The following is a 12710-nucleotide window of genomic DNA, read 5'->3' on the forward strand; positions in this document are numbered from 1 at the left end:
ATAATTCCCTTCCTGGAGAAGTTAGACTGGCATTTTCCTTTTGCAGACAAGACTCCTACTGTTTCAACAGACATTTGATGAATGACCACATAAAGCCTATCTCACCTAAACAATGCATTGGAGCCTGCCAGTTGTTGTGCTGGGGTACATGTGTGTGTGAAAATCCATGTTTTTGTCTGGTTTTATTTTTTAAATATCTGAAGGACTTTATTTTTCCATATGAGCCTGCCTGTATTTTGTGCTCTTCCTTTAGAATCATAGAGTTGCAAGAGAACCCAAGGGCCATCCAGTCCAACCCCATTCTGCCATGCAGGAATACACAACCAAAGCACTCCTGACAGATGGTAATCCAGCTTGTTTAAAAGCCTCCCAGGAAGGAGACTCCACCACTCTCTGAGGCAGTATATTCCACTGCTGAACAACTCTCCCAATGTTGAGGCACAATCTCATTTCCTCAAGTTTCAATCCATTGCTCCGAGTCCTAGGAGATTATCAAATGGGGGAAAGGAGGGAGCGAAGCAGAGCACTCCTGTCCTTATCGCGTTGTGCTTATCCTGTCCTCCCTTCAGTTAAGTAGAATGTCCCCATCGCTTTGTATTAATGGAAACTTCAGTTAATGCAAATTGATGGGGACACTCCACTTTACTGATAGGATGGCATAAGGACACAATAAATGCGAAGTCATCTGATAATCTTTGCCCAATCGTGCAATGACAGCAGCAATCCACTTGGCTCCCCTCCTTTTCCTCATGTGATTATCTCCTAAGTCTCTGGAGCTGAAGAAAACAAACTTGCTCCATTTACAGTATGACATCCCTTCAAATATTTAAATGGCTATCATATCACTTTTTAACTATCTCTTCTCCATGCTAAACATACCCAACTCCCTCAGCCTCTTCTCATAGGCATGGCTTTAGATCTTTCACCATTTTGGTTGCCCTCCTCTGCACACCCTTTTCTCCATCCTACCACTTTTATGGGCACATCTGGTTGTAACATGATCATAGAATTATAGAGTTGGAAGATGGGGGCCTCCTTGGTGGCTGTTTCTCAGCTCCAGAACTCCCTTCCCAGGAAGGTTAGGCCACAAGGTCCTAACTATCTTTTCAAAGGATAGTTAAGACTTCTTTTCAAAAATTATTTCCGCAGGTCTTTGAAGACTGACAGGGAGACTAGACCTTGTAGAACTGTGCTGAGCTGTCTCTGTGTTTTATTTTAATCTGTTGCTTTGAATGGCTATGCTTGTGGACTGGTTTTAATATTATGCACAATTCAATATATTTTTTTTACCATTTATATTATTTGAGGAGCCAGTGTGGCATAGTGGTTTGAGTGCTGGACTACAACTCTGGAGACCAGGGTTTGACCCTGTGATAGGTCAGCCTTAGGGTCGCCGCAAGTCAGAAATGACTTGAAGGCATACAACAAAAACAACTTATTTATTCACATGTATATGTAGCACCATCACTGTACATGGGCCTTTGCAAGTTAAAGAGCAACAAAACAGTTCCCTATCCTCAGGCTTTCAACCTAATTAAGGCATGACGCAAAAAGAAAAGAGGTGGGAGCCAGGGAGGGATTAATCCCAGCAGATACAACCTATTCTCTTACTCTGAAGCCAAAGTTGGGAAAGGCCTTTCATCTGTTTTTCAGCATAAATATCATAGAATCATAGAGTTGGAAGAGACCACAAGGACCATCCAATCCAACCTCATTCTGCCATGCAGCAATACACAACCAAAGCACCCCCCAAAAGATAGCCATCCAGCCTCTGTTTAAAGACCTCCGAAGAAGGAGACTCCACCACTCTCCGAAGGAGTGTGTTTCACTGTCAAACAGCTCTTACTGTCAGGAAGCTCCTCCTAATGCTTAGGTGGAATCTCTTTTCCTTTAGCTTGCATTCATTGGTTCAGGTCCTATTCTCTGGAACAGCAGAAAACAAGCTTGCTCCATCTTCAATACGACACTCCCTTAAATAAACAGGGCTATCAAATCACCTCTTTCTTCAGGCTAAACATAACCAGCTCCCTAAATCTCTCCTCATAAGGCATGGTTTCCAGACTTTTCACCATTTTATTTGCCCTCCCCTGGATATGCTTCAGCTTGTCAACATCCTTTTTGAACAGTGATGCCCAGAACAGGGCACAGTATTCCACGTGAGGCCTGACCAATGCTGTGCCAGCTTTCTTACCTTTCTCTGTGACAGTGGTAGCATTGGTATTTGATTATTTAAAAAAGCTATGCTGCTTTTCATAGAATAATAGTATTGAAAATGATCCCAAGGGACATCCATGCCATGCAGAAATACACAATGACAGCACCCCTGACACATGGTCACCCAGCCTGTTTAAAAACCACCAAAGAAGGTGACCACACCCCAAGGGAGAGTGTTCTACCGTCAAATAGCTCTTACAATCAGGAAGGTCTTCCTAACGTTTAGGGGGAATCCTTTTCCCGTATTTTCTGGAACAGCAGAAAACAAGCTTGCTGCCTCTTCAATATGACATCCCTTTAAATATTTAAATATAGCTGCCATGCCACCTCCTAACTTTCTCTTCCCCAGGCTAAGCATACCCAGCTTCCTAAGCTGCTCCTCATAAGGCATGGCTTGAGTTGCAGCTTTGGGAGTACACATGTCATTGTACCTGTCTTTGGGTTCTATATGGACAACTATAATCTCATATTGTAAACACAATCACAATTGAAGTTCCAATATATATATACGTTTAACAACAATACAACATCTTATATATTAAATTAGACACATATGCCTTGTCCCAAAAGTTCCAAGAGTCCAATGAGGTGCCAGTGCAGGATTTGTTTGCTGGACTCTTCTGGTTGTGCTGTGGGATGCAAGCTTAAAACCTTAAAAATAAAATACAAAACAGAAGCAAATATAGACATTCTACTATAAAAATGTACCCATTTCTTCCCTCCTAAATACAGAACGTACAACACTAATACTGAAAGTGAAAAGGGCCTACTCCTTAGCCATAGCAACCCCAGATCCTCTTCAGGTCCAGCTCTCCCTCTCCTTCTGCATTGAACCAGTTAGTGCAGCCGCTTCCTTAGGGTGAAACCAACATTTATAGGTGTTAGACCTGTAGATCACCCTGCCATCTGCAACCATGCTCACACTTTGTGGACTCAGGGGCATGGCTTTCTTGACTGACTCTATCCATCTTTAAGGATTTCCCCCCATCTTTTCCCCCTCTTGTCTTCTACCTTGCTAAGCATTATTGTCTTTTATAGTGAGTCAAGTGCATGATATGGTCAAAATAGGGCAATCTCAGGTAGCCACCCTGGATTCTCAGGAGAGTTCAGGCTTGATTTGCTCTAGGACCCATTTATTTGTCTTTTTAGCAGTCCACAGTGTATGTGGACCTCTCCTCTAGCACCATATTTCAAACGAGTTGATTTTCTTCCTGTCAGCTTTCTTCACTGTCCAGCTTTCACAACCATTCATAGAAATGGGAAATGCGATGGCATGGGCAATCTTGCCTTCCTAGCTGCGCTTCCAAGTCCTAGTCTTTTGATTAATGACTAAGCCAAGGTATGAAAAATCTTAAATTACTTCAATGTCTTCATCGTCTACTTTAGATTAACTGATGAAAATCCTCTCTCCTATCCACAGTGTAAAGCAGAGTTTTGTTTTGCTCTAAACTGCATTAAAAACCGGGGAGAGGAGTAGTCAGTGATACCAGGAAAAAACAAAGAATTATGTAGCACTTTAAATATGAGCTGTTATTCCAAGACATAAGCTTTCCTATATTACTTCATTTATATCTTAGTTTGCTCCCATATGGGACTCAAAGAGGTTTACAAATTAGAACAATCAAAACAATATGGAGTACAAAAGTTTAAAAAACATTTTACATCCAGTTAAAACACTGCTTTTAGACATGAGCTTTAAAACAATTAAAATGTTTGAAATACATATTGCATACTAATAACAGCACATCTAACTACATATCCTTTTAACCCATGTCAGTTATAGCTGAAGGCCTGTTTAAACAAGGCAGTCTTTGCTGGCCAGCAGAAAGACAGCAGAGAGGGAGCAAATCAAACTCACATCAGGAAGGAGTTCCAAAATCTGGGAGCAGCCACTGAGGTGGTTCTCCCATGTCCTCACCAGCCAAACGTGGCATATTTCATCCAAAACCAATGAATTTATAAAAAAGGAATCCACTTGATATTATAAAGACACACTACCTCTGTTTAACTGCCTGTGCAAATAATCAGTTGCTAAAACATTCAGGGAAATGTCACAGGCCTTGTTTGCATGGGCCAAAAGGCCAGTTTTGTCCCCCACTTCTGGCAGCATCCCATTCAGATGACGAAAGACCCAAACCCATTCTGGTGTGAGCAGCCTAGACAATATCCAGCACATTCAGCACCAGAACTGGGGTGTAACAACCTTAAAATGAAGAAGATCCTGAGCCCTCTGTTTCTTCACCACAGTGGCTATCTGCACAGGTGTCCTGTTGAGCTGCCCAGCACATCTGCTACTGTTACCAATCACTTGTTCTAAGGTCAGAACAAAGCATCCAGCTGTGTCATCTTCATTGGGCACATTGTTCTGACCTCAGAAATAAGCAACCAGCACTAGTACCAGATGTGCCAGACAGGTCAGCAGGATGCCTATGCAAACAGCTTGCCACACTGTGGAGATGGAGGGCCAAGTAAAGAGAAGGTTTGGGCAGTTCCCAGTCCAGGATACTCCAGGCTGCCCTTGGAGTATCCTGGCCTGTGCAGACAAGGCCATTGTCTGTGAAAGCTTATGCTACCAACTTCCTTCTCTCAGTTAGTCTCAAAGGTGCTCCAAGGTCCCTTTGTATACTCATCCAAACTAATACAGCTACTGTATGTCTTTTAACTGACATTCAGGGAAAATATTCTGTATATTTGTTTGTCTCAGTGAAAGCATCATTAAGATTCTTAATGAAATTAAGAAATTACTGGAGACCAAAGAAACATGTTTTAAATTACAATGAAAAAGGCAACATATAAGTCGCTACATTTAAATATATGTGAAGAATGTATACTTGTGTGAGAAAATCTATGACACTGGGTCATGCAAAATAGGCTGAAAGCATCTAGATTAAAACTGTGGCAAAGAAAAATCTGCCATCATTGAGGATATCTTCCAGAGACCGCTGAACTAGAATGAAAGATTCAATGGCACCCTGGAAGAAATTATCAATTCTTTAAAAGGAACATACAGCAGTAATGGGATACTTCAAGTACCCTGATAGCTGCCATAAATATAAAATCTGCCATGAATATAAAGTCCATCATATTCCAGCACATATACTTTCCAGGATGTAGAAGAACCAACAAGGGATCAACTGTCTTGAATCTGATTTCTACTAGCAGGGAAAAAACCTGTAGAACAAGGTGGATGTGGTAGAAATCCTGGGTAAGACTGACCATGTCTTCTTGGAATATCTTACACACAGGAAGAGGAAAGATGAGCATAGTATATGTTCATTTTGAACTTTAAGAACTCCCATTTTAATCCTGAAGATGGAAGCATTGTAGATCATGTCCTTTCAGGTTTTGTTGCACAGAAGAAACGGAAAACTTTCATCATCAGAGGTTCACTATGGACTTTTAAGAAAGCTGCTTTCAATAAGCTTAAGGAAATACTGAGGAGACCTCAATGTTCAGATATGTGCAAACAGAAGGGAGTTCATGATGCAGACTTCCACACTGAATGACATTCTTTCCTCTGTATAGGCTCTTCAATGTTTAGCACATGCTTCACTATTCTGAAGCTCTTTCCACATTATATTCCTCTTCCCCATATGAGATTTTAGATGCTTAATAAATGCTCCACCATCAGCGAGGTTCCTTTACATTATTTCCATTTATGCGGATTCTTCTGTGTGAGCAGAATGATGTAAATGTAGATCTCCATGCCAACTAAAGTTTTTTCTGCAGTCTATACATTTATATGGTTTTCCACCTTGTGAGTTCTTTGATGGGAATGTAAATTTCCGCGCCTACTAAAACTTTTTCCACATTCCGTACATGTATGTGGCCTTTCCCCTGTGTGAATTTTTTGATGTGCATGTAAATTTCCACGGCGACTAAAGCTCTTTTCACATTCCATGCACTTGTATGGTTTTTCCCCTGTGTGAGTTCTTTGGTGTGAATGTAAATTTTCACGTCGACTAAAGCTCTTTCCACACTGTAGACATTTATATGGTTTTTCTCCTGTGTGAGTCCTTTGATGTAATTGTAGATTTTCACGCCGACTAAAGCTCTTCCCACATTCTGTACACTTATATGGTTTTTCCCCTGTGTGAGTCCTTTGATGTAAATGTAAATTTTCCCGCCGACCAAAATTCTTTCCACATACCATGCATTTATATGGTTTCTCCCCTGTATGAGTTCTTTCATGTGACTGTAAGTATACATTGTTACTAAAGCTCTTTCCACATTTCATGCATTTATAAGGTTTCTCCCCTGTGTGCGTCCTTTCATGCTTAATACACGCCCCACCATCCACAAAGCTCTTTCCACATTCTGTGCACTGGTATGGCTTTTCCCCTGTATGTGTTCTCTTATGTAGAGTAAGGGCATAATTCCTAAGGAAGCTCTTTCCACATACCATGCATTTATATGTCCTTTCTCCCTCATGGGTTCTCTGATGTTTGCTATATCCTCCATTATCACTGAAGCTCTTTCCACATTGCATGCACTGATATCGTTTCTCCCCTGTGTGCGTTCTCTGATGTATAGTTAGGGCAGATCTTGCAATGAAGCTCTTTCCACACACTGTGCATGTATATGGTTTTTCGCCTGTGTGAGTTCTTTTATGTAAAGTAAGGGCATTGCTCAAACTGAAGCTCTTTCCACATTCCATGCACTGGTATGGTTTCTCCCCTGTGTGAATTCTTTGATGTTTCCTACGTGCTCCACTAGTATTGAAGCTCATTCCACACTGCAAGCACTGGTATGGTTTCTCTCCTGTATGTGTTCTCTGATGTATAGTAAGAGCAGATCTTGCAATGAAGCTCTTTCCACACTCTGTGCATGTATATGGTTTATCATCTGTATGAGTTCTTTTATGTAAAGTAAGGGTACTGCTCAAACTGAAACTCTTTCCACATTCCATGCACTGGTATGGTTTCTCTCCTGTATAAATTCTTTGATGTTTCATATGTGCACCGCTAGTATTGAAGTTCTTTCTGCACTGCATGCATTGATATGGCTTCTCCCGTGTGACTTCTCAAATGTATCTTTACTTGCCATTTACATTTGAATATTTTTCCACAGACAGAACATCTTTGCCATCTTTTTCCTTTGAAATTTCCCTGTGGGTTCTGGAATTTACAAATATCAGCACCCAGAGAAGCAGAGGGTTTCTTCTTTCCTTTCTTTGACTGGTTTCCATGGTGCCTTTTTGTTCTCTTTTGACTTCCCAAAGTCTCTAGTTCTGCTTCTTGCTTGATTGTTTGTAATGAAACCATAGGTACTTCCTCCCTGCCTTGCTCATTACCTGTTTGACAGAAAAGAAAAACAAAATTGCATTAGTAGCTCAGTACAGAAGCCAGAGAATCTTGCTAGGAATGAAGCCTAATTAGTTTATGCAGCCCAGTTATTCAGATAAGTCTATAAAATTGATTCCCCTTCCACATCACATCCCTTAGGGAACCCTTCTGACTCATACCAGTTTTATGCTATGCTCATGGAAGGGAAGGCTTCTAAGCAATACAGGCGGGGCATTAAATCCCAGCAAGAGCCAACCTCAGCCTCTCAGTTGGGGCTTCTGCTTTGTTTAAGACCTATACTTCAGATGGAGAAAGAAGAACTTCACTTACAATACTTTACAAATGACCTAACTGTGCATGTTTCATATCCACAAAGAATACGCTTAAAAAATTTCATCTGCCAGGCAAATTTGGCATAAGAAGCATGTTGAGGGGACATGATACAGCTGTTTCTTTCTTCATTGTCACGCCAACAGTGAAGTGACAAATACTAAAGACTGGGATCCATTCTTGTTTGTGAAAAGAAAGCAGGGAAAGTTCCAGGTTAACTTCTCTGGGAAGGATTTCCAGAGCCTGGGAGCAGCCACTGAGAAGGTCCTCTCCCATGTTCCCACCAGATGTACTTGTTAGAGTGTTAGGACAGAGAGAAGGGCCTTCCCAGCAGATCTCAAATCATGGGCTAATTTTAAGGAAGGATATGGTCTTTCATATAAACTGGACCTGAACAGTACAGGGCTTTTTAGGTCAAACTCAGCACTTTGAACTGTGCCTGGAAATGGACCGGCAGTCAATAAAGCTGTTGCAACAAGGGAGTTGTGTGTTTCTCATAGCCAGCCCAAGTTAACAATCTGGCTGCAGCTCTTTGGTCCAGTTGAAGTTTCCAAATGCTCTTCAAAGACAGGCACCCATTTAGGATAAAAACAGCCTCTTTGGTTTGTAGTGAAAAGAGTATTAGAGTTGGGTGTCATCCACATACTGATAGAACCAAACTCTGCAAAACTACAGATAAGCCTTCCCAGTGTTTTCTCGTGTGTGTGTGTGTGTGTGGTAAATATCATGGGGAACAGAACCAAGCCCTGACGGACCCACAGGCCAATGTCCATGGAGTCAAGCAGAAGTCTCCTAGCAATACCTTCTGGGTTTTGGGTTCATTCCTCTAGAACAGAGCAAAACCACTGTAAAACAGTGCTCCCCAAATCTCAACCCAGCAAGACAACTCAGAAAGATGGTATGATTGATGCCATCAAAAGCTGCCAAGAGGTTCTGTAGAACCTACAGGGGCACACTTGCTGTCTAGCTTCCAGAGAAGGTCATCCACCAAGGTGACCAAAGCCATCTCTGTCTCATAATCAGGGCTAAAACCAGATTGAAATGGATCTAGATAATCTATCTCATCCAGAAACCTCTGGAGGAGGGAAGCCATTACATGCCCCAGGACCTTATCTATAAATGGAATGTTAGAGACTGGCTGATAATTCTGTAGAATGGTGGGATTCAAGGAGGGCTTTTTAGTCATGGTTTTCTAACAACCTCCTTCAGCAAGTTGGAACTCTGCCTTGTTTTAGTGAGATATTCACCACTCCCTCAGCCAGTCCACCTCTAGCTTTTTTAATTAGCTAGAAAGGGCAAGGATCCATCATATATGTGGTGGCTCTCACCCCTCCCAAGAATCCTGTTCACATCCTCAGGTTGCAGAAATTGAAAAGTATTACTGTTGAGAAATTTGTGCACAACAATTGACCCAAAAAACACAGGGTAGACATTGACAGGTCAACAGGGGAAATTTGCCTTTGTATTGCCTGACTAGGCCCTCATATAAGCTTTAGTGTGTGTTTGATCAGACCCACTCTGAGACACCATCTCACTTGTTTCACTGCAGCTCCCTGGAAAACCATGAAACTGATTTGGTTCCACTCTGCGAGAGGGTACAATCAAGAGTGATCACGTTTGCTGTCCTGGCTATTTCTCCATTCTAGAAACGGCCAAGATTTCAATAGGATCACCTGTCAAGGTAGCAGGAAACTTCCCAAGAGAAATCAGGAGTCTATTAAGATCTATAAGCCTCCTGATGTGTACTAGAGGCTCTGAGATTCAGTAAGTTCAAATTCCACCAAATGGGGATCTGTCTATAACAACAGAACTATAGGCAGTTCCTTCACTCCCACATCATATTCATTCCACCCAGTTTCAGATAAACACATTCAGATCCAGAAAACTGTGGGACAGAGCACTTGGTCATTGGGATGGCATCTGGATAGACTACTGCAACTCCACCTTCCCAGTCCCACCCCCAGGTCTTGCCTGCTGCTGAACAGGGAACCCTGGTGGACAAAACTGAGAGTGATTAACCCTCCAACCCCAACCTCATCCAACCAGGTCTCTATGATACATTTCAGTTTGGTTCCCAAAGATGGCAAAAGGATTACTTACCCACAAAAGCCACATTCCTCTCATCTTCCACCTTGAGTTCCTTGTAGACAGCACTCTGGCCCGGATCCAGTAGATCCCACTCCTCCCTGATGAAAGACAGTCATTTCCTCAATGGAGATCAGTAACTGAAGGGGAGGAAACCAAACAGCACTTCTCTAGTCACAGACCCTTTCTTCTAAGTACAGCTACACCTCACTTAAAATCAAAACTCATTTTCATGGAGTCATACTATGCCCATCCAACCTCCCTTTCCTCCTTTTCATCTATCTAGCTGGAAGTTTTTGGCAGCACTGGCCTTGCGAAGATGGTGATGGACAGAGAGAAATGCAAATTTTTAATGCTAGGTGGCAGAGCATGTACTGTATACAGTAGAAAATGCAATCCAACATGAGCTGGGAAAGAATAGGATTCTAATATAGCTGAGCCTTCAGAAGCTGTGTGTGTTTGGCTGCAGCAAGCAAGGAAAACAACATTTGTATCCAGAACTCCTTACTGAGTATGTGTGAACACCAAAACAAAGAAAATGCTTGCTATTATGGGGCTCAGAGAGCTTCCAATGGCTACCCCATCTCTCTGCTCATAGAATCCATTGTGCCACTGGAAGTAGCTTGTGGTGAGGCAATGTTCAAACAGGGCTGTGATGTCTTGTGAACAGCTGATTAGCATATCTTGATCATAGAATCGTAGAGTTGGAAGAGACTGCAAGGGCCATCCAGTCCAACCCCATTCTGCCATGCAGGAAATCCAATCAAAGCATCCCCAATAGATGGCCATCTAGCCTCTGCTTAAAGACCTCCAAGGAAGGAGACTCCACTACACTCCGAGAAAGGAGTGTGTTCCACTGTCAAACAGCCCTTACTGTCAGGAAATTCCTCCTAATGTTGAGGTGGAATCTCTTTTCCTGTAGCTTGCACCCATTGTTCAGTCTCTGGAGCAGCAGAAAACAAGCTTGCTCCCTCCTCAATATGAAATCCCTTCCAATATTTAAACAGGGCTATCATATCACCTCTTAACCTTCTCTTCTCCAGGCTAAACATCCCCAGCTCCTTAAGTCATTCCTCATAGGACGTGGTTTCCAGATCCTTCACCATTTTAGTCGCCCTCCTTTGGACACGCTCCAGTTTCTCAATGTCCTTTTTGAATTGTGGTGCCCAGAACTGGACACAATATTCCAGGTGGGGCCTGACCAGAGCAGAATGCAGTGGTACTATCACTTCTCTTCATCTAGACACTATACTTTTATTGATGCAGCCTAAAATTGCATTGGCCTTTTTAGCTGCCGCATCCCACTGTTGACTGATGTTCAACTTGTGGTCTAATTGGACTCCTAGATCCCTTCCACATGTAGTTTCATTCACCCAGGTGTCCCCCATCCTATATCTAGGCATTTCATTTCTTCGCCCTAAGTGCAGTACCTTACATTTCTCCCTGTTGAAGTTCATTTTGTTAGCTTTGGCCCAGTTTTCTTGTCTATTCAGGTCATTTTGAATCTTGATCCTGTCCTCTGGGGTGTCAGCTACTCCTCCTAGTTTGGTGTCCTCTGATGAGCATGCCCCCAGTTCATCCAAGCCTGAGTCGAGCTTAATTTATCTAAAAATAAAATGGCAACAACATTCCTCCTTCCGAAGTCCAGAGCAGCATCACACTCAACCCTCCTCCTCCTCCTCCTCCATCCCCCAAAAGCAAGGAGGCTCTTCCCTTGGGCCAGGCTGCCTCCTCCCCCTCCTCTGCGCCTTTCCCCTTGGAGACTTGAGACAGCCCCCCCCCCCTCCATTGGGGCAGAGGAAGGGGTCCCCAGAGCAGGCAATGGGGCTCCCTTTCTTCCTCCTCTCCCAACCTGTGACCCACCCCAGGCTCCCTCCCTGCAGGACCCCTTCCTCCCTCCCTCCCTCCCTCCCTTTTGGACACCGAAGGGGGGCCTGGTCCCTCCTCCTCTCCCTCCCTCCCCTTCTCCCTCTCACCTCTTTTTTTCCTCCTTCTCCCCCCCCCCCCCCCCAATAAGTACCTAAATAAATGCAAACCTTTCCTTTCCGGAAGTGGCATCATCACCAGGCCTTCTCCTTCCAACCTCCTTGGACCTCTCCTCCTGGCTGCTCTAGGAAGCTGAGCTCGCTGCTCCTGCCCCCCCCCCCCCCTTTTGAAGGACCCAGGAGAAGGAGTTGGGGCACTGGGCACTCAGTGGGCAGGCGGGGGAGAGAGGAAGGAAGGAAGGAAGGAAGGAAGGAAGGATAATGGGAGGGTGGGTGGGAGGGAGGGAGGAAAAGATAAAGAAGGAAGGAAGAAGAAAGGGAGGGAGGAAGGAAGGAAGGAAGGAAGGAAGGAAGGAAGGAAGGATAATGGGAGGGTGGGAGGGAGGGAGGGAGGAAAAGATAAAGAAGGAAGGAAGAAGAAAGGGAGGGAGGGAGGGAGGGAGGGAGGAAGGAAGGATAATGGGAGGGTGGGAGGGAGGGAGGGAGGAAAAGATAAAGAAGGAAGGAAGAAGAAAGGGAGGGAGGAAGGAAGGAAGGAAGGAAGGAAGGAAGGAAGGAAGGAAGGAAGGATAATGGGAGGGTGGGAGGGAGGGAGGGAGGAAAAGATAAAGAAGGAAGGAAGAAGAAAGGGAGGGAGGAAGGAAGGAAGGAAGGAAGGAAGGAAGGAAGGAAGGAAGGAAGAGGGTCCCTGACAGAAAGACTAGAGCCAGCTTCCTTCCTTCCACTTGGCACCCAGCTGCCTTCCATGGGAGGCTGTGAGGGTGTATCTACACTGCGGGAATAGTTCAATTTGACATCATTTCCACTGCCT

The 12710-nt window shown here is 43.7% G+C and overlaps 1 protein-coding gene across 1 annotated transcript; it reads right to left on the bottom strand.

Annotated features, from left to right (window-relative positions):
• Positions 1–1492: 1492 nt before the first annotated feature.
• Positions 1493–10023, bottom strand: LOC149320430 (uncharacterized). The gene is made up of 2 exons (XM_089502075.1): positions 9930–10023; positions 1493–7507 (listed from the first exon to the last, which is right to left on the bottom strand). The coding sequence occupies exon 2, from the start codon at positions 7205–7207 to the stop codon at positions 5945–5947; it is 1263 nt and encodes a 420-aa protein (XP_089358201.1). The 5' UTR covers positions 7208–7507; positions 9930–10023; the 3' UTR covers positions 1493–5944.
• Positions 10024–12710: the final 2687 nt, after the last annotated feature.

Source organism: Sceloporus occidentalis, unplaced genomic scaffold (assembly GCF_023333645.1).
Source record: "Sceloporus occidentalis isolate IW3139 unplaced genomic scaffold, rSceOcc1.0.p SCAF_1, whole genome shotgun sequence".
Classification (NCBI taxonomy): domain Eukaryota; kingdom Metazoa; phylum Chordata; class Lepidosauria; order Squamata; family Phrynosomatidae; genus Sceloporus; species Sceloporus occidentalis.